The sequence below is a fragment of the Halichoeres trimaculatus genome, unplaced genomic scaffold (genome assembly GCF_033239565.1).
Source record: "Halichoeres trimaculatus isolate MK-OKI-2021-1 unplaced genomic scaffold, fHalTri1.1 fHalTri1_scaffold_18, whole genome shotgun sequence".
Lineage (NCBI taxonomy): Eukaryota > Metazoa > Chordata > Actinopteri > Labriformes > Labridae > Halichoeres > Halichoeres trimaculatus.
In genome coordinates, this window is record NW_027437196.1 from 19927154 (window position 1) to 19954797 (window position 27644).

A 27644-nucleotide genomic window follows, 5' to 3' on the forward strand; every position below is an offset into this window, starting at 1 on the left:
AACACACACGCCATCTATAAATCACCTTGTAAAAATCAATGGGCTTTAGTTAGCCTGGGACTCATTGTGTCCTTGCAAAGGTGTGAGATGAATTGAGATGAAGCGAAAACAAAACGGGAACATCCACCAAAAAAGGAGAGTGCAGCAGCGGCTGTGGCAGGAGTGACAAGTGAGATGATTGTTGGTGAACGTTTGTTACACAATTCAAAAAGCATAATGATGTCAGAACGCTTAATCAATGTTTAAGCTTTCCATATTTGTATTTAATTTTATATACTGATGTATATTTGTTTTATTTTATTTACAAAAGACAGAGGAGGATAAATAGGATTGCCATTACTGCAAATATTTCCAGACAGATGAGAGTCTGAAACCAGCAGATCATACAGAATTTTACCGTTTAGTGTTTTTTTGTTTGTTTTTTTGATAAAACCCACCTGTACCGTACTTCCAATAATGTATCGTAAAAATGTTACATTAGCTCTGTTTTTCTCATTAAGTGACACCTTTAAGCGCATGCGAGGAAATTTGGGTTTGAGTCGATTTTGGCGCACCCTGTGGCCAAAGTGTGGCTCAGCTTGTTTTCCTGATTCTGTCATATACGGCTTTTCTGATTAACTTCTCCTTTTTATAGTTAAATGCATTATCTATGGAAGTTCTCTGTAAAATGTAACAAAGTGTGTTTATCATCCTGTCAACTTCCTCCAATCCTCCTCCTCCTCCTCCAATTAAAAAATTGGAATCGGTTAATCTTGGAGCTTTGGTTTTGTAGTCGAAAGAGTTAGTAATGTCAGTCTGTTTCATAACCAGAAAAATCATTAGATAGGTGAAGTGATACAAATTCACACATAGCATTCTGGATTAACTTTTAGTTTTTTCAGTTATGCTGAAGAACTCAGTTTCCTCCTTGCTCACTTTTCCAAAATGCTGGCAGAACAGTTTCTAGTGACACTTAAAGGTGTATAACAGGTAACAATTTGTGCTGTTTTAGAATATATGATATCTAAATACACTTTGGAAAATTCAATAATATCTAGAAGTCAGATTTTAGAGCCAAGGCTCCCTTGCTCATCCCTCCCATCCTCAAAATTTCAGAAGCAATCATGGCTTCTGAGGACAAAAAACATCTGTGCACAGCAGCCACTCCTCACCCGCATCTTTGATTCAAACTGGTGATTAAGACCTTTTTTTTTTTTTCAACATATGAACCAGACTTAACAACTTCAAGTTGACAGTTGATTGTAAACATGTTACCGTCAATATTTCATTTTCAAAGTTTATGAACCATTTTGTATTTGTTTGGAGCTAAAAAAATCTGTATTTTACAGATTTACTTGGGTGTTTTTTGATCATGTGGTTAAAAAGAAAGAAAAACTCTCGGGAAAAAAAATACTTAAACTTAGCAGAGGGTAATATTTAAACCCAGTTCACTCAAGCACTGACCAAGTGTTTTCTGTGTTTTATTGCAGATTGATCTTTATTTGAAATGTTTTATACAGTGTTGATGTGAAAAAACATGATAAAATGTTTAATACTTATATATTCTTTTTTGAAATGTAATGGACTTTTGGTTCAGCTTGCCAAGTAACTACACAGAAAGAAGCAGCATTAAAGCTAGAGCAGAAGACTTGAAGAGCACATGTAATGAAGTTTGTGATCCTTTCAGAGGTTTGTGGCACAGACGCATACATGGCAAGAGTCAGCTAGCTTGTTTCAAAGAACTGAATCTCATTTAAAATTAAGAGCAATATTGCTAATGCTGCTTACATGGCCTCCTGATCTACATCCTAACCTCAGACAAAATGTGGCGATTTTTTAGTCAACGCTTTGAGATAGCCTCAAAACATTTTTTTTCTAGTTTTTATCAGTCAGCAACAGAAAGAAAGAGACATATCCAAGCTATTATGAGCTAAAGGGAGTGTAACACATGGTTTGTAGGTAAGACAAAGTGGGCTATCAAAGCGATTATACAGTGTCAAGTACAGCATTTAGTATTTGTTAATGTAGCTTCATAAGAGACATAAGTGGGTTTAGTTTACTTTGCTTTACTTAAAAATGCTCTAAATTTATCTTAAATAATTTATAAATGTTAAAATCCAAATCTGAATAAAGTGGACTTGATTTTTTTTGTCTTTAGGGTATGACATAACTTTCTGAGGCAGGGCAGGAACAGTGACTCTCTATGTCAACTCTCTCCGAGCTACATTCTCATCATCTGGGATGTTTCCAGAAAAATCTTGACTCACCCATATTCAGTTTTTTGCCTTTGGTATCTTTCTAGATGGATTCATAAATACAGTAATGAAGACCTCTGTACATGTAACCTCAAAGTTTGACACAAAGAAAACGTATCGTTACATCCAAACAATTTTAGTGACCAGCAATAATTCAAAACAAAGATAAAAATAGTTTTTAAAAAAGCCAAAAAAAAGAAGAGGTTTATCTGGACTCAGGCACAGTGGAATAAAGTCCAAATACGGTTGAACGGAAACATTTAGAAACATCAAAGATACATTCTGATGTAATATATTTTTCAAAAGTAAAATAAAATAAAGGCACATGCTGTGAGTCTGACTGGCAGAGAGAGTAATTCATCTCCGTCCTCCGTCTCCTCTTCATTTGTTCTTGGCAGTCAAAGGTTTGCGGCTGATCTTCTTACTCTTGTCGTTGCTCTTCTTTGGAGGCTCTGGGTTGGCCTGCATGTGTCTGCCGTAGAGACTGAGAGAAGGGGAGCAGGAGGGAGGTGGGGGAATCACAGAGAAAAGTGGGGGAGTAGGTTACTAACGGTCACACCGAGTCAGTTACTGTGTTCATGTTTCATATGATTCATGTCTGTTATATTTGCAAACAGAGTGGGTTTTCTTTCTCTGAATTGAAGATAAAATTAAAAATCAACCCTCTCTCTGCACTGTAAATGCAAACAATGTCCTGACTTAGGACTAAATAGTGCATTTAAGTTGATTTATGCTAGTTTTTCAAATTAACTTTCCTAAACTAAGTTTCCTTTACTTTTTACACCCTTACTTGTTTCATTGAGTAATATTTACTTGTGTTTTCTAAGTGTGTAACATGATTTGTGGGTGTTTCCGATTGGCGCGCATTTACCAACGAAGAAGAACGTGCCCTGACATGCAAGCTGTGGAGGCGACTCTCGCAGGCCCAGTACAACAGACTGGCGTTGATTTCGGTAAGTGTTAAGCTTTTATTTGTAAACTTTGAATATAATTTACGCTTTGAAGACAGCGTTGTTCGAAGAGCACACCCAACAACTCTGTCAGAGAACGCTGGCATGTTACCCTGTGCGTGTTCACAGAGCAGGTGCTTAAAGTTTAGCAGTAGCTCAACGTGGGGCGCTATTACGGATATAAGAGTAGGCTCGGCCCGAACCGAGTGTTGCATCCTCCGGTTCATTCACCGGTGGCGCCAACTGTTAGCTGCTGCCGTCCTGCTGTCTGACTTTCGGCAGCTAACAAACGGCAGTACATTAGCCGCTGGTGGCTAACGTACTGCCGTTTGTTGGCTGCCGACGCTGTTGCAGAAACAGGAGGATTGATACTACGTCCCCTGTCTATTAGCTGCCGTAGTAGTACGCGCTTCTAGCTGTTATAAAGGTAACCTGTTAATAGAACGAACTTATGATATATTGCTTAAACATTAACTCTCAGCATGTTGATTTGAGACATAGAACTCCACTTCCCATCGGCCCTTCTGTTTTGGGAGTTGTTTTGAAAGGGGAGGATACATTTGTGTTTTATTGGCTCACAGTGGCTTTGCTCTCTTCTGGTTCGCCAATTCTATTGGCTCTAACGCTCGATTGAGGTGTCAATCAACTAAATCGACCAATCCACTGCCCTATGTATCTCAGTCTGCGTAAGCAGGGGGGTCAGACCTCAACTATTTTTTGTTTCACTTATTTGGTGGCATTTTTGAGACATATTTATGTCAGGACAACGACCCAAGAGAGTTTATTCCATGGAGGAAGTGCTGCATATGCATTTTTAGAGATTACGTGTAAATCTATGATTTAGACTTTATTTCTGTATGGTTTTGCCTGACCAGGCTGCCTGAAACCCCTCTTATTTTACTTTGCTTCACTCTACCAGAATTAACCTCAGGGGATGTAATGTTCACATTTTATTATTAATTTTCAGTTTTAAAGCTGCAGATGCATCATTCCAAAAAGAAATTCATAATGAAAGTGTAATTTGTAAGACAGAAATTACTCTGACCCAGTAACAAATACTAATTTTAACACATCTGAACAAAGTTTACAATGTTTCCCACTGATGTATTTCAAATAGACCTGTTGGTTGCAAGGATATACAGTTTTCAGTTCAGACTTGTAATTTTCTAGTAGAGTACTTTGAAAGAAGCTTGGGCTGAAGGGGTTTTAATGCTGAACTCCTGGCACTGGTAGTTGTGATTTTACCCAGTGTCTTTTGTTTCATGCAGGTGGTATGAGAGCCTGATAAGTCCAAAGGTAGACAAACAGCACAGAAGAAAGGGAACAAGGTGGGTACTGTTTTTCATTTAGAAATTTAAAAATGCCTGTGTAGTTAATTAGTGAGACTTAAAGGGGTAATTCATCATTTGCGAAATTGTTGAACTATCCATTTAACTTTTGTAATGATTTTTTTTCTGTCACTTGTAGTCTAACTTATTGTTCTCCTGTATTCTTTCCAGTGTTTACAGGGAGTGGCATGCAGTGGACATGTAAGTTTTGCACTTTTGTCTCTCCAAAAAGAGGCCAGCTGTTTAAACATTACAGAGTAAAGCATGGTGGCTTTACAAAAACCTCTCCAATACCATGTCTTCATCAAGAGTGTATTTGCACATTTAAATCACTTAATGCCCTGAAGATTCATTTGTGTAGACTCCACTCACAAGTGACCAATGAAAAAGATGAGGTGCAAATATTTATATCTGTCAGTATTAGAAATTTATGAAAATGACCTCTTTCCAGGACAATTTGCATTCTCCATGTCTTCCACCGACATGAAGCAGGAAGCAGATGATGTCATGTGACAGGGACCACTTGAAAGCTATTTTTTATAAACCAAAATCTTTATTCAAGTTGTCTACTAACACATAAGTGCAAAAAGTTGCATTACTACCGCTGACATTTTTTGTTGTGAGTACAAAATGACAGTGATATACTTCGGCAACAATTGTTGCCAGTGGGGCAAAATAGGTTAATCCTCCTGTGGTGTTTTTTTATTTATTTATTTATTTTTCTTAAGGTGTTTGCAGAGTTCTATCGTGTTGCCAGTAAGAACCTCAAGAAAGACTTTTTTGAAGCTCTGGACCGCCACACCACTGGTCTCATTGACCTCTTCAAATTGAAGAAAGGAGCTGTAGGCCAGTCACTTGATCAGCTCCTCCAGCCAGTGAATACACAAGTAAGTGTTTCTGATTTTTCATCATTATTACATTAAGGTAGCATGCTTAATTGCTCCAGCGAGGCTCACAGTTGCTACTACTGCTTTGTTCATTGAGTACTACTTCTTCTGTAGTAATTCTTTAAGAAGTTAATGATGCACAAATTGTTTTCAAATTATCTTGGCTGTCCTATAATCCTCTGCTTATTGTTTTTTGTCTTCTTTTCCATAAGACCAATGACATCATCACAACACGTGCTGCTGTCTTGCAGTGTCTGCCCCTGGAGATAATTCCAGCGAATTTTTCCTCAGCTGTTCAGTAAGTACATACATGATGGTCATATCATCATTTTGAAGTGTACATCTAAGCACATCATCAAAACTTTGATTCAATTCTCAGATTTAAGAAAAAACTGCATGATCAGGTCTGATGTAAAAAAAAACAAAAAATGTTATCAAGGCTAGGATCTAGTAAACCTAACAAAACAGTCACTGCCAAAACTTAAAAAATAATAATCTAATAAAAATAAAATGGCACACAGTTTCTCATTGACAATTTTTTACCCTCAAAATTCTTTACTTGCTTCAAGCCTTGCAAAAAGGTAAACAGCATTACACAAAATGACCTCTGACAAAATAGTAAAATTCTCCAACACTGAGGTCAATTTTGGTATTGTCTGTACATAGCATAACTTTTAAGTGGGGACAACAAAAATTAAACAAGTGTCATATTTCTAATCATTTGGGATTTACAAACAGATTTGATGCTGATAAACTGAACTTTAATTGTGTTCAATTGTATTTAATGTAGGATTCGGACACAGCAAGTGACTTCAGCCAGGTGCCTGTTTGGGTTCTCAGAGTCATGACTGAAGACACGCCACCAGAGCTCAACAACATTGCAATCATCCTTGAAGGAAACATTGTCATGGATGAGATTCCTACAACCTCCCAAGCTCTTTGTCTCCTGTCTGGCTTAATATATGCACTACATCTGGATTACCCCAAAGGTATGAAGAACACATTTGAGTTTATCCAGAAGATAACGTGAACCTCGGACAACAAAAACTCAGCCCAAAACTACAAACATTAAAAAATGCTCTTCTGAAGTAGATGCAGTGGCTCGGGTTAGCTATACTGGTTGTCTAGATGAGAGTGAGTGTGATCTCAGAAGATGTCTTGAGTAATTTCCAGTGTGTAAAACTGTTGAAAAAGAGTATTCAGTATGTGATGTTGAGTGTTGGAATGTACTTTGCTTTTGGGACACAAGTTGTTTACATTTGAAAGGTGTCAAATAGCTAAGAGCTGATTTTATTCAAGTTTTATTCAGGTTTTATCAGGTTTTGAACTTTCACAGAAGTTTGGCAGGTCTGTCTGTTGCTGTGAGACATTTGATGTCCATTGTGAACTAAGAGCCATTTGTTAGCTTTGTTTCACCCAGATGGCTATTGATACTGTGTACAAGTATTGACACAAAAAATAAATAAATTATGTTTTTCATAAAGCTATTTTTGGGAGTTGTTATTTTTAAGTAAGCTAAATAAGGTATATGAATTCATTTAATTTATTGTTAAGTGCTGCTCACACAGTATTTGAAATTAATTTACTTACCTATATTGAGTTCCTGTCAAATTGATTGAAGTGTATTGTACTTAGATATATGATGTGTAGTTAACTACTAATATCAAGTAATGGCCACTTGTTAAGTGAAATATATTAAGTTAATTTGACTCAAAGAATTTTAGTTGTAGTAGCTTGATTTCAAGTCAACATTACTGAGATTTTTTTAGTTCTCACAACTTTAACATAAGTACAGCTTACTCAGATATATGAATTTCACTCTACTTGACATAACTAAGTTCTTTTACTTAATTTTCCCAAGGTAATCGGTTTCCTAACTTTTATTAAGTAAAATTAACTTGTTAGAATTTACAGTGTGGGAAGGCAGTTTTCTTATCCCTGTAAAATGTCAGATTTGAAAAACTGAGCTTTAACACTCAAACTTTTCTGTACATTAGAAAACCGTGTGTTTAAATGCAGGCTAAGCATGGATATAGCGAGAGAAGGAAACATGAAAGTACAATTATCTTTGTAACAGGCTGCGGGGCAGAAGACAGAGACACCAAGATGAAGAAAAGTCTTTCCACTCCAGTGATCTCTCTCCCTCTCTCTTCTGTGAGAACCAGAGACACCCATGGGAGAGAGAAAGTGACAGACAGGGGGGCATTGGGGTGGGGTACGGGGTGTGTGGACTTGTCTGCTTGTCCACTACTGGGCAGTAATTGACACTGCACTGAATGAGGACAATACTTCGGACTACAAACAGTGACCACGTTTGATAAGCATGCAGCCTAAATACTGTGTGAATTGTTTCGTTTATATTAACTCTGATTATGTCGTCCACTTTTGGCCTGATATGGATCACACTGATGGTGTACTGGTATGGTTTTGACCACACTTTGATATCAAAATACCTGTCTTATTAAACTATTCCTGTATGCTTTAAAGCAGCATACCTTAGTGTTCATTTATTTTATTGCAAAAAATGTCTGTTCTGCACCTGGGGAAAATTATAACTTTTAACAGATTATTTTTTCATCTTTTTTTTCAATGTTTTACAAGGTGGCTTTTTTAAAATGTAATATAATTTGGATTTGTTAGGTTGATGTGATAGTGAGCTAATTTCCCATTCATGAATTTCAAAGCATTAAACATCCCAGAGTGTGTACCACACAGAATCACACACACTCATTTCACACACACACTGTCGGCCTGTGATTGAATCGTCTTGAATTGACATGACCGGCTCTTCCCTCTTTTTGCCTCCATCTCATGTCAACACTTTCAGCTGGGAATTAAATGCTGCCAAACTCTCTAATATCTGATGCCCGTCAAAATCACACGACCCCTACAGCAGAGACAGACAAGAGCTGCAGAGATGAAGGGAGAGACATGAATACAGTCAGTGGAGCTGGTTTCCCACTCTCCTTCCTAACATGTGAGCTTGCTTGGAATAACATTTCCAACACCTTTATGAATTATTCCAGTCTTTTGGAGGTGTATGCAAATTCCCTTTTTAAAACCCTACCTCCACCACGTTCCTCTATTACCTACAGCCTGCAGGAATACCAGGCAAAAATAAAGCGAGGATCAGAGATGCTGTGAAGTACCATGCCCAACCAGCTGGGTTGCCACATCCCAGAGGAGGGGAGAGGACAGGGGTATGGTGTCAGACAACTCCTGGGAGAAGCAGAGTGTCTGAAGCAGCAGGGCCTTGGGACAGTTGACAGTTTCCACCATGTGAGCAAAACATCTCAAGGGAAGGAAATTCCTTCCTGAGTTGTCAGTTTGTACGTCACTAATCAATCCAGACTGAAAGACATTAACATCTGTTAAATGGAATTAGCATATCATTATGTGCTGACATAAACTGGTCCCAGTTAATGTTGCCAACTGACCCCTGAATTAGTCTTTAACGTAGGATTATTTGAACCACAACCTTGAAATTATTCAAAACCCTTTCCTCTACAGAATTTTGACCATGAACAATTTTTAGAGCTTCCAGAAAACCAGGGATCACTTTCAGAAACAGGAGAAGTCTTCCTACTGCTCCAACCAGGAAAACACAGGCAAAGTCATTTTGATTTCTTCTTTTTCAGAAAGCAACATTATCCTTGAAGTCACTCAGTTGGACACTTGGTGCTGTCCTTCCCAACTAATGTTGGCATAATCGTTTAGTGCGAGCATTGACGGATGATCTAAGGTAAGAGAGGGCAGAGGGAAGGAAGAGTGCAGGAGAGGAACGATCCTTCAGAGTGTCATAAAGAGCAAAGATTAATCAATTTATAGCGAGGAGGATGATGTGGCCTAATCGATGATGTGGTAATCACTCAAGCAAGAACAAAAAATCCTCAAAAAATCAATTTTAAAAGGACTTTTAATCATTTTCTGTCTGGAATATACTGTATGTGTTGCTGGGATGTTATGTCACTTTTTTTTTCTCATATCATGTCCACTCTAAAATTCAAGACTGACATGGTAAACAGAATAATCGGAACATTGGGGATTATTCCATGAAGAGGGTCATTCGCTTACCCTTTTCCAACGCTGAACAACAGCACCAAAGAAAGTCAAAATTTAAACCAACAAGCAGACAGATGTGTGTGCTGTTGTGTGCAGACAGCAACACAGCTGTAGAATAGTGCTGAAGGTACACCAAACATTTGGTAAACATTTAGCATAACTTCATAATCCGTTATGTGACTATTTTGGTACAAATGGATACCCCTTATTAGGCAACAACTGCTCTGAAATTCACCACCCAACAAAAGTCTGCTTGTATTTCACACTTGGCAGGGTTAATTTAGGATCAAACATAATTCAAAATTTCATTGTATATATGTTTTTTTTTTATTTCATTGAAAGGTTTTAAAAAAGCAGTAAGGCCTACAAGCCAAAACTGCTGTTACAGCACCTTAGGCAAAAGTGTTCGTGAAGTTTCTAAAAAATCAAAATATATTTTACGATCACTTCCCTTTCAAACCAAGCCTTTACAATCACAAAACGCCCCTTTGAGCTTCTATGCCTCCAGCTGCTTGGTCTGCTTAGTCTCAAAACCATAGTGGCTGTATCACACCGGCACCAGCTCACTTTCTTTGCAGCCAATAGCAATGTGCATTCATGCAGACGCACCAGGCCCTGAAAGGAACTGGAGGTTAAAATCTGGTTAGTTTGTTTTATGTTTGACCAAGGGTGAACCCAACCTCTTGAGGCCTACACTTGGCCTCTTATCACCTCACACTACATGCTTTGGATTCTGCACCTCTGATTGGATAATTAGGGCCCCACCTGTCAGACAAGTCAGTCATGCCCCTAATCATATGAAACTTGCAATTAGAATTTATACATTTATTTTAAAAAATGTATAAAGACATACCCAAGGTCCGGACCAGGAAACAAGTTATCCATTCAGACCAAAACATTTTTTCTGAGATCATCCTCTTTTTTTCAAGGATGGAGGAGGCTGCTTGGTTTTACTTTGTATAACACGTAAGTTGTGTCCTGAGCTCCTGTATCTTTGTTTTTAGCACTACCACATCATCACTTTGTCTACAGTCAAACATGAGAAAGAGAGGAAAGCTTCAATTTTCCCAAATTTTACACCGGAAAAAAAAAACTGTTGATGTTTAGGGCCCACTAGTTCCTTTTCCTTCGTTTGTTTAAAGGGTTCATATCAGAGAGAACGTAGGATACCTAACTGGATGCGGCTCCTATAAAAGGCATGGTACAAAAAACTGATTCATTATACTGTTGTACAACCAATACAGAGTACAAACAGTTCTGGTACAGATCAACATAAAGATTTCCCATTTCTTCGTAGTGTGTGTGTGCTCGTAAGCGTGTGTGTGTGTCTTTCCAGTGATGAACTGTTAGGGCCAATTAAAGGCAGAAGAGGAGGCGAATGGATTCAGATTCCTGATGATGTCTTTATAGAGCTCTCCTATTCCATACGGCTTAATTAATCGCAGCAAAGTTCTCTCTGCATGCGTGTGTGTGTGAGTGTGTGTGTGTTAGAAGAGAACTGAAAGTTGGTTTCTTGAACAATGTGTGTATGTGCGTGAGTTACAAACCTAAAAATATGTATGTGTGAGTGCGTGTGTGATAAATGCGCAGGGAGGCCAAAGGCCATTGATCTGATGGGGCCTTCCTCTCATAGCCACCTCAACCTCACAAGAGCTGCCATGCAATTTAGGAGTTTCTTTTACAGGCCGGGGAACATCAGTGAAAGTTGGAAAGCAAGAGCAGTGAACATGGGGAAAAGAGCAGGAAGAGAAAGGCAAAGGAAGTTAAAAGTATGCTCATTAAGATTCATCATGACAAACAACTAGGTCTTTAAGATTTCTACCTTTGCCATAAGTTACCTACATTTCCTGCTGACCCACCAGAACTAGTTCCAAAAAAACAGAGAGAGATTGTAAAATGTAGAGTTTAGAGTTAATGTCCAATGATAAAAAATGTATCCATTGTACTCTCAAACAGCTGCTGCACCACTTCACTTTATAGACTGATACACAAAATCACAAGCCAGGAATGCACAACATCCTCATCCAACCAGGAGCATGACAAATACGGAGGTTAATGTGGACAATAATCAATCTACCACAGACTGTTATTTGCTAATGTTTCCAACGTCTGTGATAATTGGCTAGTCTTTATCTGTGTATTTTGCCACTTGATGACAACAAATACAAGTTAGACTGCTATTCTTTGAGACCTTGATTTTTTTTCTTTTATGAGAACAATGTTTCACTTCAGTGAAAATTCACATGGTAGCTATCTGTTGCCCAATTGTGTATCCAAGAGAGAAGGGGGGTGGAGGACCTAGAAATTCATTAAAGCTATAACTTTTTTTTTCTATTATTATTATTTTTAGTAGAATAGAATGATGATATGAAAGGTGGGGTAAGTTTACGTGATTAAAAATGTTGTTACACAAGGTGCCATAATGTGTGACAGATGACAAATGTCTAACAAATGTCAATACAATCTGTTGTTGTTACCACATTAAGAATGCAAACTAAAAAATTAAAATCACCACCACATGTTTGTAGAGGTCAAATTAGTTATCAAAACTAAATCAGAGTTGGAACTATGCATGCAAATTGTTATCTCTTCTTTTTTGAATCAAGCCAGTTTAATTTCTCTTATTTTCAGCCAGAGCACATTGTTATAAAAAGCAAAGGGGAGGGTGGGGGAAGTGGGGTGGACAAAGACAAGGCTGCGTTACCAGCTTTCCAATTGTCAAATCTTCTCACTGCAGGCCCCCTGGTGCAGCAATCCTTTTTGAGCATTTATGCGTGAATATAATTACACTGAGAGGAAAGGACTGAGCAATGAACTTAGCACAACTAAGCATGGCCAAACAGAAGGAGCTGAAAATGACCTTAAATGAAAAGAAAGATGCAACAAATGGCAGCTTGTTGCTGTAAGGATGTTGACACTGAACAGAGGTTTTGACATTTCAAGGCTTATTTTGGTTGAAAATATCAAAGTCTGATTGACATGAGTGAAAATTAGAGTTTTTTTTAGTGAGAAGGATCATTTAAACACTATTCTCTGAAGGCAAAGCGATAATCTTCCTCTGAAATGAGTGATACTATACATGAACATCCTGATTTTTTTAATTTTGATCAGAAATGCCATGGAAAACTTATTCATGGTCTTTTTTTATCTTCTCATCCCAGGCCTAAATGATTGTTCTTTGTTTCCAGACAGTCCTTGATAGCAAGCTAATTAGCAGTTTACAAAGTGCAAACTGGGGTCCCTCAGCTGTTCAAACAGCTGCAGCATGTGTTGCAAGTGTTACATTTGACAGCAGTTCAGAAAAGAAAAGAAAATAGTAAAACTGTTATTACAAAAATTTACAGTGGGTTTACTCATGTCCTCTTATTTAATGTCAATATTTTATTGACATTAAAAATATATTTACATAATAGCATTTAGAAGAACATGCTTAATCTTACAGCATTTCTATTCTGTCCTTATAGTTTAAAACAGTTTAGTTTATTCTAATGATAATGGGCTACTTCTGACAGAAAATAAAATTTTAAAAAGTTAACAAATATGTGTGCTGATAGAGAAATTAGCTGTTCAGACCCAAACTGCTTTAGGAACCAGGCTGCAAAACTGTTTATTTTTGCAGCAAAAATCAGCTTTTTTTTGACTTGGTGTGTTTGTGTTTTCCGATGTTTCTTCAGCCAGCCTCAAGCAGACTCTTGAAGAACTATAGCTCTTAGCACTTCTTAATTTCAGACCATGGGTTAGTGCTTAAACCACATCTATGTGTTTTAGAGTCCGTGGTCTATATGGAAGGTGTGTCTGACAGAATCATGGTATTATTCTCATTACATTCACTTATCTGCATCATCACCTACATGGAGCTAAAGGTCATTTCATGTTTTTCAAACTCACACATGAATGATGAAGACAAAGAACAATTTAAGTCTCTTGTAAGAGTAAAACATCTGCCTTCCTAATAACCAACCCTCATTTGAACTGGCTGTAATTTTCTGTTTCAAAAAGTTTTATCTTTCACAAAATGCCTCATTTCTCTTTGTCTGTCTGTGTGTGAGAGTTGAACTGTGTAGCTGACCCCGGTATCTCACCTCCCAGTGGAGAAAGCATCTTACCAAGGAAGAATGGAGCACAATTCGAGTACTCCTCCAAATTTAACAGTCAAGATTCAGTAAACCAAATTGGTGGTAAACTGGTGGTGCAGACATCTGTGTGTGTTCATGTGTGTGTTTGTATGAAGGTGTTGACAGGGTTTAAAGGAGAAGGACATTTAGTTAGGTGTGGGGGAAGTTGTGAAGACTCAAAGAAGACCTCTTTGGGAAATTTTTTAACACCTGTCTGAAGACTGACTGCTGCTAGATGTCAGTATGTTTGGGTGTAATTGTTCCTTTGAGTCTTTTGCCTCTTTGCTTATTCACATGCACTCATACCTCATTCACTGTGTCTCTCTCATAATGATGGGGCATTTTCTGTACGCCAGTCATAAAACAATAGCTGGTAATGATTTTATCATGCTACATAAAGACTCTTCTCATATTCTCTTGATGCTTTTAATCTGATTTTCTTATTCTGGGGAAGTGATGTGGTAAAAGCAAGGGCCAACACTGGTTTAGAAAAATGAAGCTTATGCAGAAGTGCTAAAAGTTGCTGTTCATCGAGAACCTGCTTGAGGCTGGCTGCAGAAAGACCGGTAGTCACGTACACACCCAGCCATAAAAACAGACTTTCACAGCATTAAAAAGCATCTTTACAGCCTGGTTCAAAAAACAAATTGGGTCTGAAATGTTGATTTCACTATCAGCACACTGCTGGGTGAGTGAATTGTTTCTAACTCTGTGGTTTAATTAGGATTGTTTGATTTTCCAATCAGAGGCACAGCTCAGCTCACGAGGCTGACAGGCACCCTATAGCTGTTCGAAAGGAAACTCAAACCTGGTGTTATAACCAATGCGGCTGCATCCGCGGATTAGCTTCAGTAACAGACAAGTGACGTCGCAGCGACTGCATCCATGTTTTATACAGTCTTTGGGTAAAAGCAGTCACTTGCAAATATCTATGCTCTATACTAAACTGAGTCAGAAAACAAAAATCATAAACCACATAAGCTGAAGGTAGGCTATGCTAACAACATCAGATTAAGGGGAGCGCAACTTTTCAAATATCATGTTCCTTCCTCTTCTGGTTTCTCCCTCTCTCCCTCTCTAAACACCAGTTATTTTCCATTTTTACATAAATACAGCTGTTTTTAATGTTAACTGAATCATTTTCTGATGCCTTTACAACACCTGAAGTCACCTGTGGCTAGAGCAAAATAAAATACAAAAAGAGTACGAGAAAGTGTAAGGCACAAACAGTTGTCCCACTTTAGCTTTGTTGAGGAGATTATCTCAAACTAAAGAGGCAGATGAAATGATGTGTGTATGCGTGTGTGTGTGTCACTTTGGTCTTGTCCGTGGGCACAGCCTTGAGACTGGGTAGATTGGGGACGGCGTGTGCAAATGAGTATAAAAGTCAATCGTGGTGTTTGTCGGCAGGTGCATTGATGAAACTGACAGATTATTTATGCATGTGTTGCTTTTATGAATGCTGACTAATGGTGACAGTGACTGATCACAAAGATAGAGTTGCTGTCCATGACACAGAGTAGCCAGGCTCTCCATCATCTGGACTGACAGACACAGGTGACTGTTCAATTTGATCTGCTTGTCACTAAATATAATGCATAGCCTTTCATTACAAAATTAGGGGTGGATACTCTTGGCTGGCAGGACAGACTCACATCCCAGTGGGTCCCAGTGGATAAGAAATATGGATTAAAAAAATGCTACACTTGATGACTTGTCCCCTGCTTCTATTTAAATAAACTATATTCAAGTCTGCTGAGGATGTGTTGAAAATATTTCCCATTTTTACCTTGTTAGAAAAAATCAACATCTAAAAAAATCCAAATACACAGAGTGTAAAAACAGGACAAGAGAAAGAGTGAAGCAGGTTTGTAGAAGGTATCAGTGATCAATAATATCAATAATGATGTTAAGTTTGAACTTTTGTTTAGTTTTTTTTTTTTTAAGTTGCCTTAAGGGGAATGTTAGTCTTTGATGTAATCATGGTTCTGGGATTGATAGAATTTATCATCCTCTGATTACAATTTAGTTCAAATAAATTCAGCTCTATTACTAAACTTGCTGATTGAACTACACTGTTTTTAAAAGGCATCCATATACAGGACTCACTTGCACACAATACTCATACAAGAATGAAAACATGAATTGGAATGGCATATGGTTGAGAAAAAGTCTTTTTGCCTCCTCACACACAGTCAGACAGAGCACGGATCAGTTCCAGAGCATGCCTCAGAGCAGCAGTTTAAGGAATTCACTCTGAGGATTTGCAGCATCTCCTTCTGCTCGGAAAGAAAAGAATTTCTACTGGTGTGCAATCTGCAACACTTGCCTCTCCAAGACAACACACTTCTGGACATTGAGCTATAGAGCCTACTGCCTGTCTGATTTAGAGATTTCAGGCAGAAAAATGATTATTTTTCTTTGAGTAATTATCTGCAGCTTACCCACAAATGACAAAACAACAGTTTTCATTAGACCCCCAAATCTAGCTTCTGAACTGGACCACAATGCAACAATACAAAATCTGACACTGTTAACTGACTTGTTGCCTGAAGCTACCTGATGCAGAGTGGAAGAAGCATATGATGACTTGGTTTTCAATTCAGAACCAAACAAATAATTGTCATAATGAGTACAATTGGACATGTTTTAAAATAGGAAGATTTGTTATCCATGTGTTTTACAGTCATCTGAGACATTATGAAGAAGAGGGTTTAGGGGAAGAACCTAATTCTTGCACACATACCTGGGGGACTATTCTTTAAACTTTATCACGCCAATATTCCACTTTTCTCTGTGGCACTTCATGTAGATAAAGAAACTTTTTGTGCAAGTACTAATAATCTGCTGGTTGGATAGATGAAGGTAAATTTGTTGATTGACAGTTAACAATCCTAAGGAAAAAACAGCATGACAGACAGTCAGATAGAGAAAGAAAGAGAAAAAGAAGGGCAGAAAAAAAGAAAATCTGTAAATCTGAATTAACCAGCCCAGTGATTGGAGGGGCATGTTTTAATTCAAAATGAAACTTATTATTATTATTATTAGCTGCCAACCATTTTTGTTCTGATTCACCACTTGGTTCAAATCAGGGGTGTGTTTCAGTGTTATTTCACATCAGTGCATGTCCTCAGTTTCAGTTCATATAAATCTGTGTGAGTGTTCGGCTCTGTGTTGCTACTTACTACTTGTAGGTCTCTGAGCGAACATATTCAAAAACATGGGAGACACCAAGCTGGAACTGGTCTGCGATGGGGGTGACCCAGGGATTGTTTTCAGCCTTAAACACCTGTTTGGGACCAGTGAGATCCAAATTACCTGCAGACAAAGAGGCAGAAACCATGAAATTATTAAACTCATCAGTTTTTGATTTGTGATCGATACAACATTCGTAAACATGTAGAAATTAAAGCAACTGTGAGATGAGAAACACTCTACATAATGTTGCAAAAATAAAATTTTAGAGCCTCTTTATATTATTGGATCAAAAGTGTGTAAACCTGAATTATGAAAATACTGCACTGTTGACTTAACAAGAACTGAGCATGTGAGTTTTCTTGTGTGTCTGTAAAACTCGGCATAAACAAGCATCCTGTGTGTGAAAAAGGTTTGTACCAAGTTCAGGTGGCAGAACAGTCAGTCTGTTCCCCTGGATGTGAAGTTCTTTGAGTTGAGCCAAATCCCCTATTTCCTTGGGCAATGAGATGAGATCGTTATCCCTCAGACTCAGCTGGATGGAAGTAGGAAAAAAGATGGATGGAAAAAAGAACAGGAAAAAAGTTATTAACACATTTGCAATCTTCAGCAACTTTTTATAAAGCATAACACCTTGGAGTTATGACACTTTTGTAATTTAAGTGTTCATAAGAAGATATCCAAATTCACAGAACTTGTCTGTATTGCTGCTTCTGTATTTTCATGTGAAACATTCAAAGATCACTGCTCACCACATTCAGATGTGTTGGGTCAATTTTACTGCACAAAGAGGGGCTCCATAAGAGTAACACCTGATCTATAAAGACCTCAAAATATAATTTTATAGGAAGAAAATGTTTCAACCAAAGGGTGTCATCTTCTGTTGGCTGAGCTTTCCTCTTTTGAATTCCACATTAGATCTTAACCGTAAATACAAGGTTTTGACATCAACATAAAAAAAACTGTATTAAAAAAACAAACCATGAAAACATCAAGAAAACAAGAAAAGCACTCAGAGAGCGCAGAGCTTCACCAAGCATATTGTGATTGCCACCAACACTTTAGTCCTTCTTTAATGTTATACTTACTTTCAGCAGACTTTCTTCTACAATCTGGTGTTAGTTGCAGGTTTGTACAATAATTTGTTACCTGAAAGTGTTGAAAATTATGACGACCCAGTACATATTTTATATTCTGGTTTTAGTATCCAGAATATTGCCAGGATCTGGATCGTATTTTTACATCTTTCAGAAATTATGGTGACCTTGTCTTGTATTGTTTTGCAAAACAATCCGGCCATTTATTGTGGAGTGATATACACATGTGGTGAAAACAGCCCTATCTCACAATGATAAAGAATCCTTAAAAAAAATCCTGGATCCCAACGTTGATCCGGATCACCTCCAAAATTTAATCACTTCTTCCTTATCCAATTTTGAACATTTCCTGAAATTTCATCAAGATCTGTTTGTTACTTTTTGAGTTATGTTGTTCACAGACAAACGAACTCTCCCAAAAACATAACCTCTTTGGCGGAGGTAAACATAAAATACTTTCCTGATGTTAACTTACAATTTGCAGCTTGGTCAGCTTCCCAATGTCAGCAGGCATGAGCTCAAAGTCGTTATCACTCAGATAGAGAGCACGAAGAGTGGCTGCAAAACAGGCACCTCTGTTAGTCAGGTCAAGGCTAATTAATAAAACTGTCTCTGTGCTTATGAGCACTTTGTGTGTGTGTGAGAGTGTGTGCGTGTGTGTGTTTCTTTACTGAGGTAAAAGAAGTTCCCAGGCAGAGAGCTCTGGTTCAGGTTGTTGTAAGTGAGATCCAACACTTCCAGAGCTGGCAATGAGCCGAACCCTCTTGGCAAACTGTTCAGACGGTTCATCCTGAGAACACAAGCATAAAAAGTCACATTTAGTCACAAATCTTCTGTATTTTACAGCTGTCTTAAACAGTGGTACACCCTGTAGTAGTTATAAGAGCTTGTGGTTGGTCTTTTATCCCCACAGTTACAGCTTTCTGCTGTTTGTTTGCTGTCTGTCCTTGAGGTCTTACCATCACCACCGTGAGCAACCAAATAAGAAGGAAGCGACTCAAAGGCCTGGGCAGACAGATTAACAGACAGGAAAGATAGGACGCATTTACAGGCCTGTGCGTGTGTGTGTGTGTGTGTGTGTGTGTGTGTGTGTGTGTGTGTGTGTGTGTGTGTGTGTGTGTGTGTGCAATTGACAGGTCATATGGACAACTATTCTATTCCAATTCTATTATGTGTGTTAGACAAATGAGATTATGCACTTGCAAGGTTTAAATACACAGATGCCTAACAACCGTCAAACACACAAACAAGCACACACACACACAAAAACACACCACAAGCAAAACAAACAGACGGTGAAAAGTGAATGCACAACCTGAATATCAGTATGAGGCTTACACTGCTGAGATGATGTTTGTTTGTGGATCAATACACAACAAAAGCTCCCATCCTAATCCTTCCTTCACTAACACCCTGTCAGTGTCAGCCTGCACACGTATAAACATGCACAAAGGCCTTTCTTACCAACAAGTGAGGAATCAAACCTCTCCTACATTTATTGCTCGAGAAGAATGAAAGCTATCTCTGAGTGGGAATGGATTGGGGACACTAATTACACCAAGAATGACGAATATTTGCTTCATCTGCTACGTCTTAAAGTCTCATTCACAACTTCTTGTAGTCTACAGACATTAAAGTGCAAAAGTGCTCGCAAAGTCCTGCAGCTCTGTGCAGATTCAGCAGCTCCGCTCTATGAGCAGCATTGTGGACTCTCATCCAGGCCACACTGGGCCACAGAAAGTCTGATTTCTCTTCATTTCTATGAAAATAATTTTGGTAATATGCAACTTTAATAGAGATACAGTGTAAAGTGTAATAAATCAGGTGTTTTTTTCAATGAATCGTGTCTACATAGTATATAAATGCTTCAAATGAACACATTAAAGCTCATTTAAATGTATGCAAACAACTCTGATGCACAGACAATATTTGTTCAGGAGTGAATTTGTGGAGCATTCAACAGTTTGTGGATGTGAGGGTGTCTTTTTGACTCATTTTCACAGGTTGATAGCTGCACAATCCTCTTGAATGTAAAATATCAAGCCAAAATTAGCACAAAAAGAAGCCAGTTTGTATTAGACTATTTCTTGTAACATTGCTTCTTGGTAATAAACCTATTTCTTTTTTAAATGGTTACACACATCTCTAAGGAACATGTATTTTTTGGATGGGCAGCAGAGCTGAGTATGTGGATTGTGCCCATGAAAAACTTGCAAAATCTCCTCTGCCAATGCCAAACAGCTTAGTTTGCCATTGATGAGGGATGTTGGATACAAATTTTTATGCTAACCGATACCAGTACGAGTACTCCTTCTTGAGTACTCACCGATACCGAGTCCCGATAGTACCAGCACTTTTGATACATAAAATTTCAATTAACAGTGACAGATCATTTTGATCAAAGTCCAAATAAAACACAAACAACTCTCTCTGATTTTTCGAATTTTGGGGTTAAATATGACAAAAATGTAAATTAAAAGTGCACAATAAAACTAACAACTGCCAGAGTTTAAGTATTTTTTTAAGTAAACGAAAGTGCAAAATAAAAAAGTTTAACTGTCAACTCATTCTGGTTCATTCATACTGTCTGAAAAGAGCCTGATGAACATTTGCAGTGGTGTTAAACCGCAGCAAGTAGCAGCATCTAGTGGCGAGGAGGACTTGCTCAATGTACGATATTTTTTTCCTTAAGTATCTGCTGCTAGTATCTGCAGCCTTCACGAGTACCGATACCTTGACAAAAGGCTGGTAACGGCCCGATATCGATACCTGGTACATCCCTACCATCGATTATGACTGATCCAACCAAGAAAACAGGGATGTGTGACGTGGGGTTACTGCTTTTAATTTGTGCTCAGTATTTGATATATTTAATACACAACATACCCGAGGTTGAGGTGTTTCAGCTTCTGGAGGCTGCTGATCTGAGTGGGCAACTCTTCAATCTGGTTGTTAAACATGTTCAAAACCTCCAGGTTCTTCAGCTCAGAGATGTTAGCAGGCACCACTGGAAGCACAACAACAAGAAAAAATCATGACAGGTGCATTTAGCAAGCAAAGTTTCACTTGTTTGGTCTGACGGACCTCATGTGAACAAATATATTCGTTTCTCTGTTGATCCCAGTACTTAACAAAACCAACATTTGAAAAGCAGCACATTTCATTTTGTTTTTCATTTTCTTCACCAGTTTCATGCCCCCCTGGTCTGTGGTCACAGAGGCGAACACAGATCAATGAGCTGATAACACAGAGCAGAACATTTATCGGATTATCAAGAAGATCAATGGTGAGAGAAAGAGATAAGGGCAAAGGAAGGAAGAGGAGAAGTGTAAACCCACCATGGCCTGACCTGAATGCTGCAAGAAGAATCTGTGTTGATTAACTGTTACTGATAATGTATCACTTTGACCTGTGTGTGTTTATGCATGTTGAAAGTTAAAAAAACAAACTTGTTCAACCCGCCATTTGTTATAATATGAGATAAATACTGTCACAAAAACTGAGTAAAAAAGTAATCTTGAATCTATCTGATGTTTGTCATATTGTGGGATGTAAGTATGAAACCGTGCCAAAAACAGCTTTTGGTCAGTAACTTGTGTAGGATGCAAGGACCTGGTTCACTGGTTCACGAGGTGAATTCTCATTCCTTCCTGAGGTCTTGATTGAGGTCATGGCATATCTCCCACATTCCAAACTCAACCAGCCTTGTCTTTATAAACTTAGCTGTGTGCATGGGGCAAAGCTATGCTAGAAAAACAAAAGGTTTTCCCCAAAATTTTCTGCAAATTTATAACTAGAGATAGACCGATATGGATTTTTTTGGGCTGATACCGGTAATTAGTAGGCAAGGAGGCTGATAACTGATATTTGAAGCCAATATTCATTTGCAGTCAAAGTGAAAATGTTGGTGTAAAAAAATTTGAACAATACAAACAGTTAACTGCAATCAAATACCTTCAAGCATATGTTTATTAAACAGCTCCCACGCTTAGCAGCATGTTTTATAAAGTTTAATGAAAACTTAAAAAGGTAAATAGCCAAAGTTTTCTATAGTAAATAAAGTTTTCCAAAAGTTCAATGTAACTGCAATAAAACTGGACATAATTGAGTTTGTGCTGCCTTTTACAGGCATGTAATGCAGTTGAATTAATTTTCTGTTTGGTTTCACATGATTGATTTTAAATGACCATCTAGGGCTTCCATAGTGTAAACAGGGAGAAATTCTGTGCTGAAAAGCATCAGAGCCAAAACAACACAGTTTCTGAATGAGTTTCATATAGGCCGTCAGATTAAAAAAAAGGCTGATGCTGATATGCCCCAAAATGCCAAATATCGTCCCCGATAATCGGCCCAGCCGATAATCGGTCCATCCCTAGTTAAAACTAATGAAGAACAACTAAGAATTCTAGTAGACTCCACATCCGATGAGCATGAAACTATTCTGATTTGATACTTGATAAAAAAAAAAGAAAGAAAAAAGTGAAAATCTCACTTTGGTTGAACCATCTGTCAGGGTGCCAACAGAGCTGTCGCCAGGTATCCTCTCTGACCATCCCAGTGATATAAGTGTTATTAACCATGCTGGGGGTTTTGACATTCTGAGAAAGGAAACTGTCTCTGAGATGCTGAAATAACTCTTTATGTGGAGAAACTGAGATACAGACAGCTGCGTAAAATGTTCATATACCTCAAGGAATCAAATAATTAATCTATTTTAATGTTGTTAATTACAATTAATGTTAAATGTTTAGTCATATCATAATCTCTCCAGGATCTGAGCAGCCCTAAATGTATGATCTTAAAAGCACCCCTTTAGAACAAAGCTCTGGTTAATATTTTTTGTTAGTTTTTAAATGTCTTTTTGCTTAAACTAAGCATTGTTGGGTATCTTAAATCCACTGAGACACTCACAGTTGTCGCTTTTACAGTGTTGGGTGTCACATACGATGATGATTGCCTGTAGGTCACCTCCTATGGTGATGTTACTAGTGTTTACTGGTCTGGTGGTGTTGTCTTTTTGTTACTTTTCAATACATCACTGGTCTGAGCTTCAAGATCCTCATGGCACTTCAGGCTGCAGCAGAAATGCAAACTGCAATTGTAAATGAGAACCATGTAGTTCCTAAAAGAGATGTTTCTGGAACTAAATGGTCCAGGAACCTCATAGCACTATAAAGATCTTGTTGCCGTACTGTTGCTGTTGCAGTAGATTCAGAAAATTTTATATATTCCAAATGGCAATTCAGTTTTAGCAGTCTACCCAGACCATAGATACATGTATGGTGTTGGTGTGAGTGTGTGTGTGTGTGTGTTTGGCTTCTCACACTGGAGTGTAAGTGGTTCCACTCAAGTGTTCTACTGGTTTTAAAGGTCCCACTGGTTCACTAAGGATGTCAGAAATCAATTTCATTTAGCTGGTCCCCGTCTCTGTAGGCCACTGACCAGAGCCAAATCAATTGACCGGTCCCACCAATCCCACCAATGTATACCAATCCAGGTATACAAACCACAGTATTTATGTGGTGCTTCATACAGTATCTGATATTGATTTCCATATTGGCTCCTCTGCAGTTTGCTAGAGTTGGTGTGAACTGCTGGACCATCCGTGTGTATGTTTGTGTTAGAAAAAGATAAGCCCTGTAGCCTCATGGCTGCAGTGCTGTAGACATGGGTGTAGCGGGGATTTAGTGTTGGTGTGTCATTTGTGCCACAAGCATAATGACAATAATTTGTCAGCAACCAAAAAGCTTCTACTCCATCTAATACAAAATTTAACTGTTACTCTAACTCGGGATTACCAGCAAACATTAAAACACTGAAACATCACCTGCACCCTGCCTCTAGTTGTAGGTCTTTCAAACCTCACCAGAAATGATGGCACAAAACACAGTTTTACATCATGATGTCTTTACAGCTTGCTGGCAGGGTGAGACATTTGGGGGTTATTTTCATAAGCTGGGGTTCTGGAGAGTTTCTAGAGAATGCCTGCAGGAGGGTAACAATGCTGATTATGTTATCACCAGTTTGTCTGATCTGGGCTAAAAATAACCCGACAGAGTGAGATGTGTCTAATCTTTTTATCTCAAGCAAAAGATTAGGAAGCAAAGTGGAAGGTTAAGAGCTTTAAGTGTCTTTCTATCATAAAATGAATAATTAGATCAAATGAATGAATAATAAAATGACCACATGTTCACTTAATGGGGAAATTAATTTTTGTGCATTTAAGTCTATGTTGTCAATAAATCTCTAATTATCAGAGAATAGTATATGATGTAACCGGAGTCACAATTTTAATCCTTTTCCTTTTTTCATTAAATCAGATTATGATCTACAGTAACTTTAAGTCTGATTAATATGTTCCAATGGTTGTCCTCAACTATTTTAAATTTCACATACATTATTCATGAGGTGGACTTTTACATTGGAAAAGAGACAAACAGACCTTTGTGGAAACAGTAGAGTGTGGTGAGAAACAAGAGAACTGTTAAATTCACTCTGCTCTAACCCTGTATTCTTTAGAGCTATTACAGAGTTTGTTGATAGTTCAGTGATCTGCTCCACTTTTCTGGACACAAGAATGCATGAAATAATACTAACCCCAGCTTTGTATCTGTAGGATCAATGGATGTATAGTGACCTCTGCTGGTAGTAACCAGAAGTACATCACCTCTTTATAATTGGACTGTTGCTGAACATAACTAACTTTAACATCTGTAACTTTTGCAAGACAAAACAGTAAAAGACAGACTGCAACTGTGACTTTATGGACTCAGTGGTAGTATGCATTTATCAATGACCATTTATCAGTTGCGGTGCTGAAGGATAGAATTAAGGTACAAACACTTCTGTAGAGCCTGTTCCTTTCATGCCACTTTCTTCTTGAACAAAAACAATCTCAAAGGAAAGTATGAGATTTATCATTGTTAACGGTGATAAATAAAATAAAACATAAAATTTTAAAAGAATTTGGGATATATCAAATTTATTTGAAATATAACTATAATCATGCTTTGTCTTTATTTCACTAATGTTATAAAATGGACTTTCAGTCATTTTTTATCAAACATACATGAGAACATTTTTATATTAAAACTATTTCTTGGAATGATTTCATTTATTTTTGTAGAAAGTACCAATGTTAACCAATAATGAGGACATATCTTTTGGCACATTCCCTGCCCAGTGTGATACACAGGTGATCACCTCTTCACTGTCTGACAGTTTATGTTTACATCCAAGTGTCAGGAGAGCTAAAGGGATGAAGGGAGCAGCTTACCTGTGAGCTTGTTGTGGCTGAGGACCAGCTGAGTGATGTTCGATAAAGTGACTGAAATGACCAAGAACATCACATCAGAGCAGCACGGCAAGCAACTCTGCAGTTTGTTGATTCAAGCTATTCACAGGTGTGTGTGTGTGTGTGTGTGTGTGTGTGTGTGTGTGTGTGTGTGTGTGTGTGTGTGTGTGTGTGTGTGTGTGAGAATGCACTATTGTAGCGACAGCTAGACAGATACTGTAGATAAAGAGCTAGAAAGACGAATGGATTGATACATACATAAATATATAGATATAGATAGACTCATAGATAAAAACACATAACAGACAAACTTACAAAGGAAGTAACAAATGTTGACAAGCTTTTTTTTATCAATATGGCATAAGGCAGATACTCTAAGTAGTTTTAGTCACATATTGGTAAGCAATGTTCTATATTGGAAGCACTAAAACTTGATAAAATACTAAGCTTTAATTAAGCTGGGTTTGCACTCTAAGCCCCCAGCTTCAAGATATTTAGGCAGGCAAAGAGTCAATTTGTATAAATCAGAACAGAATTTTGCATCTAACCAACAATAACATATTTCAACTTTACAAATCTATCAGGATCCCCAGAGTCACCACACTGCTCCTTGAAAAACACTGTATCTAATCCTAAATGTAACATTTTGTTTCCAATACTTTGACTACATTCTGGCCCGCACAATGATGATAACTCTGACTTTGACTCCTTGGGTATAGCTTTATTTGAATTGGTGAGACTTGTCTCCAGTTGAACCAAAAACACCTACTTAATTCTAATTCACCACCTTATCTGGACATGGAATTCAGATCCTGCCAGCATGTGTAGCCTTACTCCCCTGTGAACTGATGATGTAAAATTCTGAATTAATTTTGAAATAATAATAATAATAATAATAATAATAATAACAATAATAATAATAATAATAATAATAATAATAATAATAATAATAATAATAAGTCATTCATGGTGGATTCGGTTGGTCTCATATTATATCCGTTTATTCATAAAAGAAAAAAGGAAAAAAAAAACAGATTGGTGCAAGGGGAGTACCAGATCAGTTCTACAACCATGGCTTGTTGTGGATTAAAATGTAATAAGGTGTGTACATCAGAGGCAGTAACTAGTTAAAACATGTTGGCATTGCGCATATGGCCATCGTTTAAAAAATAAAACATCGACCGTCCCTGTGTTGAAGGAAAGCCCTTCAAATGAAGACATGTTTAATGGGACTTAGATGACTTGAGGATACAAGAGTGTCGCCTGGATCAAGTTTATTTTAGTCCACAAATAGATGAGCTGCAGTCATGGTATCGCCACGAAACTACCATATCAGCGTTTTTATCTTTTGATAAGCATCTCTACACAAACTTAAGCATAGTTGTCTGTCCAGTTACACGCAAAATGCAGTTGTATTGGTGGATGGGAGTCATTCAAGTTACTCACATAGTCCTGGGACATCCAACATATTTGAAATGCCTCTGTCGCACATTTCCACCTCTGGGAGGTTCTTGTCTCGACTCTCCTCCACTATCTTCTTCAAAGACTTGGACATGTTTACTGTGAACACGGATCAACAACGAAGAACTTTTGGTTAAGAAAGTCGCTTTTTGGTGTTCTTGGCGTTAATGTCAGCAACGAGTGAAGAAAAACTACAACTCACACGTACAGCAACAGGATACACGGGAAGAAAGGCAAAGAAGGCGTAGGACAGCGTCCGGAAATATTCCGTAACTTTTCTTTGTATCCCTCAATTCTTTAAGAATAAAGACTACAAAGATGTCAAAGCTCTTTAATCCCAAAAAAGAAGCTTCGCCTAAAGCTCACACCCTACCGGAAGTTTATGTGAGAGCCTCCATGCCATAATAGGATACTTCCTGTTCCTAGTTAGGCGACCGTCCTGAAACTGCGGCGAGCTGAGCCGCAGCAGCTGCTGTACATACTCTGCTGTGAAGTACACTGCGTGAAGAAACCAAAAACAGTAATAAGGACAATAATAAGGCGTTCAAAACCTTAAAAGCCCAAGTTGTATTGTGATGTTGGAATTGTGTTAACCTGACAAGTATAAAATTATTTAAACAGAATTGATTAAAAAAAAAAGAAAAGAAAAGAAGAAGAAGAAGGAAATTCAGCAGAATGCCATAGATACATTTCTACAAAATACACGGACAAAGGAAATAAAAAATAAATAAATAAATGAGAAAAAAAAAACAAGATTTTTTTTTTTTTTTTCTTTTTTTTTACCAAATAGGCATAGTACTTTTGACCATATCTCTTGTATTTGGTGACATTTTATTCTATTTTAAATGTATTCAATTTATTTTAATTTATTTAATTTTATGTGAAAGAACCAAGATTAAATGGCACAATTTACTTTATTTTGTTATAATTTCTTTTAGATATTTGTTAATTTTATACATAATTTGTTCGAAAATGATGTTCTTGATTTTTTTGATAAATATTGTTATTTCAATTCATAGTA

General features: G+C 37.7%; 1 protein-coding gene and 1 long non-coding RNA gene across 3 annotated transcripts; one reads left to right on the forward strand and one right to left on the reverse strand.

The window, feature by feature from the left end:
- Positions 1 to 1442: 1442 nt before the first annotated feature.
- rsu1 (Ras suppressor protein 1) lies at positions 1443 to 27040 on the reverse strand. 2 transcript variants are annotated; one of them, XM_074693419.1, is made up of 9 exons: positions 26832 to 27040; positions 26609 to 26722; positions 25145 to 25195; positions 20755 to 20875; positions 18540 to 18658; positions 18344 to 18426; positions 17192 to 17306; positions 16762 to 16894; positions 1443 to 2718 (listed from the first exon to the last, which is right to left on the reverse strand). In XM_074693419.1, the coding sequence occupies exons 2-9, from the start codon at positions 26715 to 26717 to the stop codon at positions 2616 to 2618; spliced, it is 834 nt and encodes a 277-aa protein (XP_074549520.1). In that variant the 5' UTR covers positions 26718 to 26722; positions 26832 to 27040; the 3' UTR covers positions 1443 to 2615. The 2 variants fall into 2 exon arrangements, with proteins under 2 accessions (XP_074549520.1, XP_074549519.1); XM_074693418.1 differs by having other exon boundaries at positions 26826 to 27040.
- Positions 3109 to 4850, forward strand: LOC141807157 (uncharacterized). The gene is made up of 3 exons (XR_012599826.1): positions 3109 to 3187; positions 4453 to 4512; positions 4684 to 4850. It is a non-coding gene; the product is annotated as an uncharacterized LOC141807157 (long non-coding RNA).
- Positions 27041 to 27644: the final 604 nt, after the last annotated feature.